Source organism: Sorex araneus, chromosome 6 (assembly GCF_027595985.1).
Source record: "Sorex araneus isolate mSorAra2 chromosome 6, mSorAra2.pri, whole genome shotgun sequence".
Lineage (NCBI taxonomy): Eukaryota > Metazoa > Chordata > Mammalia > Eulipotyphla > Soricidae > Sorex > Sorex araneus.
The window spans coordinates 23275855-23284775 of NC_073307.1; the positions used below are offsets into that span (position 1 = coordinate 23275855).

An 8921-nucleotide genomic window follows, 5' to 3' on the forward strand; every position below is an offset into this window, starting at 1 on the left:
AAAGTTCTCAGGTGATGCTGAGTTCCTGTTTCCTCTGCTTTTGGTGGGGCAAACTCTTTTTGTTGTTGGTCTGGGGGCCACACCTGGTGGTGGTCAGGGCTTATCCCTGGCTTTGTGCTTAGGGGTCACTCCTGAAAGTGCTCTGGGGACCGTATGTAGCTCTGGGGATCGAACCAGGGTCAGCTAAATGCAGGGCAAGTGCCTTATTGCTTTACTACCTCTCTGGCCTGTGATTGATACAATTTTTTTAAAGTGCACTATCAGTTGAAAATCACAACACACCTGGGCCAAAGAGAAAGTGCAAAGGGGAAGGTGCTTGCTTTGCCGGTAACCAACCTGGGTTTAATCCCGGCACCCCATATGGTTCCCCAAGTCTTTCCAGGAGTGATCCCTGAGCTCAGAGCCAGGAAGGAGTAAGCCCTGAGCACTACTGGGCATGGACCCAGAATCAAAACAAAAAAAAAGAGGAGAGAGAGAGAGAGAAAGAAAGAGAGAAAGAGAGAGAGGGAAGGAGGAGGGAGGAAGGAAGAAAGGGAGGGAGGGAGGGAGAGAGAGAGGCCAGGGGGAGGGAAAGAAAGAAAGAAAGAAAGAAAGAAAGAAAGAAAGAAAGAAAGAAAGAAAGAAAGAAAGAAAGAAAGAAAGAAAGAAAGAAAGAAAGAAAGAAAGAAAGAAAGAAAGAAAGAAAGAAAGAAAGAAAGAAAGAGAGAAAGAGAGAAAGGGAGGGAGGGAGGGAGGAAGGAAGGAAGGAAGGAAGGAAGGAAGGAAGGAAGGAAGGAAGGAAGGAAGGAAGGAAGGAAGGAAGGAAGGAAGGAAGGAAGGAAGGAAGGAAGGAAGGAAAAGAGAGAGAAAGAAAGAAAAGTAAGGAAAAGAAAAGAGAGACTAGCCAGGGGAGATCAGCATGGGAAGAGATGCTTTCAGTTTTTGCTTCCGTTTCCTGATTCTGACCTTGAACTGGACATGGTCAAAAAAAAAAAAAACCTTACAATTACTTTGAGGTGCCCTCTTCCTAAGCACCCCCAAACCCAACATTAGCAAGCTCAGTACATCCAGGCACAAAGGTTCCCCAGGACCTCCATTCCTCATCGCTGGCTGAAATCAAAAGGTTGACAGAAGGGCCCTGTGATTTTTCCAAGTGTTTTCTGATGGGCTGTCTTCAAGAGGGGAGCTGTGTCCCCTTCCAGGGCACACACTGGAGCGAGGGAATCCTCGGCCGTGTGGGCTCCAGGGCGTTCCCCTGTGCGGGCTGTGGAGGGACGGGGTTGGGGGGGTCTTGTGGGTGTGTGTCAAGCTCTGCGTGGGTGCTCGCAGTTGTACCTGTTCACCACATGCCGGCACTTCTCACACTTGACTGTGCAGCACCACTGGAATTTGCAGTTACAGCTGCTGACAGCCTCGGCTATCCTCTCTTCCACATGCAGGCCACACTCTGTGCACAGGCGCCCGCAGCTGTCCCGGCCCCTCTGCAAGGTGTGGCGGCCGCTCTTCACACACTCTCGGCCCCCTGTGCCAAGGATGCCCAGGCTGGAATTGCGGGTACAGTAATCTGGGGAATCCTCTAGAAAGACCAATTCAGCCTCCGCGCTTGGCAGGAAGGCCTTGGTGGGTGCCCAGTGACCCTCGGCGCTGTTACCGGCCTTTAACCACTGCTTGTCTATCTCGATTTTCAGGGCCTGGTCGTACTTGGTCTTCAGATAGTCGCCCAGCTCCCGGAAGTCAGCCAGCTGGAGCCAGCACGTCTGGATACTGCAGCTCCCAGAGATGCCATGGCACTTGCAGGTCCTTTGCCTGGTGGCTCTCACTGCCTTCAAGAGAGAGAAGGAGTAGGGGAGAGAGAAAAGAAGGGGGTAGGGAAGACCAAAGGCTAGCAATGACATGGAATTGCTTCCTAACTTTAAGGAAATATCAGAATTGCCAGAAGTTTGTCAAAAGGATCTTTCAGGATTTTTTTTTTTTTTGCTTTTTGGGTCACACCCAGTGATGCTCAGGGGTTACTCCTGGCTTTGCACTCAGGAATTACTCCTGGCAGTGCTTGGGGGACCATATGGGATGCCGGGGATCGAACCCGGGTCGGCCACGAGCAAGGCAAACGCCCTACCCGCTGTGCTATCGCTCCGGCCCCAGGATCTTTCAGGATTTATTTATTGGGCCTGACCTCAGATCTTCTCAATTACATGTTCCAGTCCTTAAAGATCTCAGCATTGGGCTGTGTGCATGTAGGTGTATGTGTGTGTATGTTGTTGGTTTGTGCACCAGCTGGAGCTCATGCATGTAAGGAAAGTGTCTACCTCTAAGCCACATCCCCTGTGGAAAGCCAGCTCTTGTGAGAAATGTTCCCAGAGTCAGGAAACTGAAGCACCAGGCCCAGTTCCATTTCCTATGGAGCTTGTCTCTCTGCCTGCCCAGTTGAAATAAGAATGATGAAGGAAAGACTTCGGAAATGATAGAGACAAGTAAGATCTCTGCTGCTGCTGCTGCTGCTGCTGCTGCTGTCCTCTGGGAGTTGGGGGATGGGCCATTTGCAGAGGGAGGGGTCTGTGTCTGAGACCCTCTCCCAGAGGAAAACCCCTTGGGTCTGATTCTCTACCCCAAACAGACTCCCCATGGTTGTGACTGCCTTGAAAGCCCCTTGCCTTGCCTTGGGGATCCAAGACATCTAGGTACAGGCTCAAGGCCCTGAGCTCTGAATTCCAAGAAACGCCCCAGCTGAAGTCTTCTGAAGGCTACACCTTCCAGAGAGGTCTCCAGATGGTCTAAAGCAGGATCTAAGCCAGACAGACATGTGGACACAGGTTGGATGGTAAAGGCCCTGTCAACTTCCTATAACAGGCAGTTCAACCACTTGAGATGTGTAGTCATGAAAGGCAAATCCATCCCTATGAAGTGAGTGTAGGACCACTACACTTGGGGCAGGAGGGAGAACACAGTGGGGAGGGCGCTTGCCTGCACGCAGCCAGGAGCACCGCCAGGACTGAGTACTGAGCACAGAGCCAGGAGTAAGCCCAGAATACTGCCTGGTGTGTCCCAAAGACAAAAGGAAAGCAACCAAACAGGACTGAACTGGAAGGTCTGAGGCCACTGCTGGCTCTTGAGCTCACTGGCTCTGTCCCCCCCGGCCGGGTCACCGGGACTTGGCCTTCCCTGTCTCTTCTGAGCAGAGAATGGGGTAAACTGTCCCCACCCTGCAGGGGGAGAGAGGAGAGTGAAACGGGGTACAGGACAGCTCTGCACAGCCATGAGAATGCTGCACAGACTCAGCCTGATGGCCCGTGGGCCCCCTTTACCCACCAGCCGGCCCGCCCTGTTGTTGTGAAGGTTCATCAGGGCGCGGGCATCCCTCCCCTTCTCCAGGCTGTCCACAAAGAGCTTGGAGATCCTCTCTCCAAAGTCCACGTTGTCGCTGCAGCCTCCCCAGATCCAGCCATGGCCTCCTAGACAGAAGGAGAGAATCAGTGTCCTAGTCTCTGTGGCCAAAGCAGCCCCAAGAGACACGGAGAGGCCCAGACCAGGAGAGATAGGGCCCCGATCACCGAAGGTGGGATGGGCGAGGGGAATGAAGGTGCTGGCACAGGACCTTCAGCAGTTGGCAGTACTGTCCCTCATGCCAAATGCCACCTGTCTGCACTTCACTTCCCAACTCAAGGCTTTTCATCTCTATGCCCACAGGAAGTGTCGAGTGTCTGGTCATGAAGCTCTAACGTCCTGACAAGATGTTCTAAGCCTGAAATCAGATTAACTTGAAACACTCTCTTGGCCTCCCCGTTCCTAGATAACTTTGCACAGTTTCCCTAGCAAGTGGCTGACCGACCCGGGTTCAATCCTTGGCACCCCCCATCCCCGAGCCCACCAGCAGTGATCCCTGAGCACGTTGCCACGGCACTTGCCCTGCACGTAAGACCCAGGTTCCATGCCTGGCATTGCATAAGGTTCTCCTGCATAGAACCAGAAGTGATCCCAGCGCCAGAGCCTAGAGTAAGCCCTGAGCAGAGCTGGGTGTGATCCCACCCCCTGGGGCTCTGCTCCCCCAATATATCGCTGCTGCTCCCTGGAGCCGTGGACCCTGCCCCAGCGTTTAGGACACCTAAGACCAGGGATCGGCCCCAGCGAAGCTGCTATTATAGATGAGGGGTCGGAAAGAACCGTGTCCCTCCTCCTCTCCCTGGGAGACTTCAGTCTGTGCCGTCTCTCCACGCGCTCATTGCCCAGCTTACCTGTCTTTCCCTTCTTTGACTCATCACAGCCGCAGTTTTCAAAGTCACCCATGCTGCAGTTCTTGGTGATGGTGTACATGACTCCGGCAGAGCTGATAGCATGGAGGAAGGACGTCTCCCTGGTGGCTTGGGAGGGAAGGAATGGGCTAGTAACTGGCCTCTGATGACCCAAAGCAGAGGCACCTGACCCCTTTCAGGCTTAGCAGGATGCTCCTCTATTTGAGAGAATACTGGCCCTCTTCCCAGCACCCTTCATCTGGCAGGAATGAGGAGCTGGGAGACAGTGAGGAGATTCAGGCCGCTCGCCGCCCCATCCTGGTGTTGGGACAAGAACCCGGGTTCCCTCATGTCCAGCCTGCACCTGTGTCCTTTAGCCACTCTTTCTGGTCCTTTGGGACTTGGCCCCATGAGCCTGGCTTTGCAACAAGGGGCCCTTTCCTTCTGTCTGACAGGAAGCCAGAGTCGCAGAGTGGTCAGATAGTGGTCACAAATACCGTGAGTGAGCTCACATCTGACCCAGTCAGTCAAAAACCTGTTGTGCTTCATTCCCACATAGTTTCCATTTTTTTTTCTTTATTGTTGCTGTTGTTGCTGTTTCTGGGCCACACCCAGCAATATTCGGTGGGTAACTTTGGCTCTATACTCAGGAACTACTTCTGGTTGTGCTCTGGGGACCATATGGGATGCCACAGATCAAACCCAGGTTGGCCACATGCAAGGCAAGCAGTCTACCCATTATTCTCCATTTTATCACACCCCATGGGAAAACATCTTAATTTTTCCTAATTTTCTTTTTTTTCTTCTTCTTTGGGCCACACCTGGCTCTGTGCTCAGGGATCACTCCTGGAGGTGCTAGAAGGACCATTATGGGATGCTGGGATTGACAGTCAGTCACATGCCAAGCAAGCATGTTATGTCCTGTGCTATCTCTCTAGCCCTTTCCCTAATTTTCTTGAATCCCCTCCCACCCAACTTTCCTTCAGGCAACTCTGTTGTTCCTATGTAAATAATTTTTAGGCAAAGTACTGTGCACAGTTAGATGCATTACATAGATGCATGTGTGTGTACATAAATAAACCCTGCCTGAGCTGACAGTGTTCTCCTCATGTTCCTGTGTTTGGGATTTATGACAGCGGAGCAGAGGGGAAGCTCCCTCCCTCAGCGGATGCACTCAGCGCTTTCCCCGTCTTTACGCCAGGTAAGCCAGAGTAAGTGTGCAACAAACACTCAGAGATAGGCTGCATTTTTTTTATTTAAGTGAAGCGCTTGGGGTCAAAGCGGTGGTGCAATAGGCAGGGTACCAGGGTTCGGTCCTTGGTATTGCATATGGTCCCCCAAACACCGCCAGGAATGTTCTCTGAGCACAGAGTCAGGAATGAGCCCTGAGCACTGCCTGTGTGACTCAAAAACAAGCAAGCAAACAAAAAGGAGTCATTTAGGAAGCTGGGAGGTACAGCACTGGCCCTGCAGGTTTCATCCCTGGCACTGCTCACACTGCTGGGTGCACCCCAGGGACCCTCGTGTTTGTGTCTGGTGAGCACTGTGACCAAAGTGTGCATGTGGCAAGCACCAAAGTGGGCCTGAGCACCACAGCTAAGTGTGTGGCCCTTGGTCACTGCGACAACAGCAACAAGGAGGGAAGGGGAGCATCTTGAAATCACATGCTGAGAAAAAGGAGAACAAAAATAGGCTCATTCATCACATTTGTCCAGAGATAGCTTTGTGTACGCGCCGGTCACCCTTACTCCCGGAGAGATCCACAGAACCAGCTCTACTGACCAGGGTGACAGGACTGGGGTTCCGCGGCAGAACCCCTCTCCCAGAAGGTCTCACAGCAGCGTGAGGTCAGCAGGTTACTGAGAACTCTGTCATTTCACTGCGCACATATCCATTAAATAGACACACCTATTCCTTGGCCAGGGGAACTTGGGGTCTATGCCCACTGATGCTCGGGGTCACTCCCAGCGGTACTTGGGCACCATGTAGTGCTGGGGATGGAACAGAGGTCAGTGGCATGTCAGGCAGGCGCCTCTGCCCCTGAGCTGTCGGAATCTAAGCCCCCCAGGCACCCAGACCCGTCCAGCCGACTTACCGCTTCTCAGCCTGTGAGTGGATAGCTGCAGCGCGTTCTCTGGACAGTTCCAACGCTCCCAAGCGAACTGGAACTTGCACTCCTCAATGCCATTCTGGGCGCCCAGGGCCACGCTGGTTGTGTAGGTCAGATAGGCCTGGCAGAGGGAGCGGGGCAGGGAGCTTCAGCCCCAGGTCCCGGGGAGACTACTCCCCACCGGGACAGTCATGGGGTCACCAGGGTGAGAGACTCCTGGCTCTGTCTCCCCTCCCCCAAAGCATTTCTTTGGGTAAACTGATGGGCCAAACAGGAGCCAGAGACCAGCCTACCTTGGGACCTGTTAGCAGGAAATTGTTCACTGACCTACGGAAAAGGAAAAAGTGAGGCAAGGGTGAACAGGGACCCGCTCATGGGGACTTCTGCTGGGAGCCAGGGAGGGGAGAAGGCTTACCAGGCAGAAGCACTGAGGGTGGCGGAGCATAGGACCACCGTCATCCTAAGCAGATTCAGGCCCCCCATGGCCCTGCCAGGCTCGGCTCCAGGCCAGGGCCAAGTGCAGAGAAGTGGGGAGAGGGGCAGGGTGTTGCTCAGTATTTATGTGGGGGGATTTTGAATGCCCCGAGGGGGCGGGAATCAAAAGCTCCTCTCATTTGTCCCTCAGGGGCAAGACTGCAGGAGCCACTGACCCAATAGGAGACCAGGAGGAGGGCCTCAGCCCAAAGTCTTCAAGAGAGCCCCGCCCCGAGCCCCGCCCTGCCCGTGTGGCCACGCCCACCCGCTGCCGGCCACCCCCCCTCCCTCAGGCGGGATGAGCCTAAAGCCTTTGGCTGTGCAGGGGCTTCGCTGGTTTACAAGCCAGGCTGGAGACTCTGGCCCTGGTTTCATTTGTCAGGGTCTGGTCGCCCCGGAAAGCTAACACCCACGGCCTAAAGAGACTCCCTGGTCCCCGGAGATCTGATGTCCACAGCTGTCGAGAAGCCCCCTCTCTCCTGGCCCTGCCTTCTCCCCAAAGTGTTAACAATCACAGAGAAACTTGATTGGTAGCCCCTCCAGCTGGTTTTTACCCTAGTAAACAAGCATGACACGCGTTCCCACCTCCTCCTACCTCCTCGGTGGCGGGAAAGCCCTGGGCTTGCCTCACTGGGCACCTCTCTGATAGTTCTGCCTACAGCATCCGACCAAAGCAAGTTCTAGTAAATGTACTAGATCTGTCACTGGGGAAGACAGCTCCAAACGCTGGCCCACAAGTCTGCCCTGTGCAGGCCCCCCCATCTGGCACCACTCGCTCCCCCAGCGCTGGTGGAACCCCAACCCCACGCTACTGGGAAGTCTTTGAACAGTCAAAACTCGAAACGAAAGGTTGTTGGTCTATCCTGAAGCTACAGCTCTAATTAGTTAACTGCTTGTACCGCAAGACTCACATAGGGGTTTTAGGAGTTGGAACTCTTTCCAACCCCACCTCATTGCAAGGCCACGTGCTCCTCAGACAGCAGTTTGTCTTTCATATTGACTGTGTATCAAATTGGTGCTTAAGAAGATGCCTGAGTGAATGAACACATCAGTGGATGAAAGATCTTGCAGCCCTTCCTGGGCCTGGAGGCTCCATTTGGTGGAAACTGGGACTCTGGAGAGGTGAGGGGAGGGTGGGGGGTGGGGGGGGTGGAGAGGGTTTCCCAGCCTGGTATAGCTCCGACCTAGGACTGGGGCTGGGCAGAGGAGTCTCCTCTGTACCAACAGGAAGTCTAGACACATTAGCCCTTGACCGTTGGTCACACCACCTCCTGGCACCCTGGACTGGACTTAGAAGAGGACAGGATTCAGTCATTACCCCCACCCCAGCAGGCCAGGGGCAAAGAGCTCCAGACGTTTTTGTTTAGGACAGGGTACCCAAAGGATGGGCTGCTCTTGGCCTATGTTGGTCTGCAAACAGCTCCCTTCCTGCCCTCCTTCCCTGCGATCACTGAGAGTCATACTGTACTGTTTATACTTTTAGTTGTGGTGCTGAGGCGCTGGGGGGGAGGGGGGCTTTGAGGAAGGGGGGTACAGCTTTTATTGCTGGTACCCACAGCCTTGTCCGCCTTAAGCTTGCAAGATTGGCACTTCACCGCATAGCCTGCTACAGGTCCCAACTGTTCTTTTCTTGTGACAGGAATTAATTTTTTTTTCTTTTTGGGTTACACCCGGCAATGCACAGGGGTTATTCCTGGCTCATGCACTCAGGAATCACTCCTGGCAGTGCTCGGGGGACCATATGGGATGCTGGGAATCAAACCCTGGTCGGCCGCATGCAAAGCATGCAAGCCCTACCCGCTGTGCTATTGCTCCAGCTCCCAACAGGAATGAAATTTTGATGGCAATTTGGTAAGAGTCCTTTTTAGGGGCCGGTGAGATGGTACAGCAGGTCAGGTGCTTGCCTTGCATGCGGCTAACCTGGTACCATACGTGGACCTCTGAGCCCTGCCCAGAGTGATCCCTGGGAACAGAGCTAGGAGTAAGCCCTGAGTGCTGCAGGCGTGACTCAAAACCAAACAAACAAAAAAAAGAATCATTGTTCGGTATTTTGAAATCAGAAATTTGGAGCCGGGGCAGATAGTACAGAGCGTTCAGGTGTCGGGGCATATTCCTGAATCCACCTGACCCAC

General features: G+C 53.7%; 1 protein-coding gene across 1 annotated transcript; it reads right to left on the reverse strand.

Annotated features, from left to right (window-relative positions):
* Positions 1-854: 854 nt before the first annotated feature.
* Positions 855-6760, reverse strand: WNT8A (Wnt family member 8A). The gene is given in 6 exon segments (XM_055143421.1): positions 855-1802; positions 3286-3428; positions 4209-4334; positions 6301-6436; positions 6609-6655; positions 6658-6760. Coding segments are annotated over 6 exon segments (1074 nt in total). The 3' UTR covers positions 855-1283.
* Between the last annotated feature and the right edge of the window lie 2161 nt (positions 6761-8921).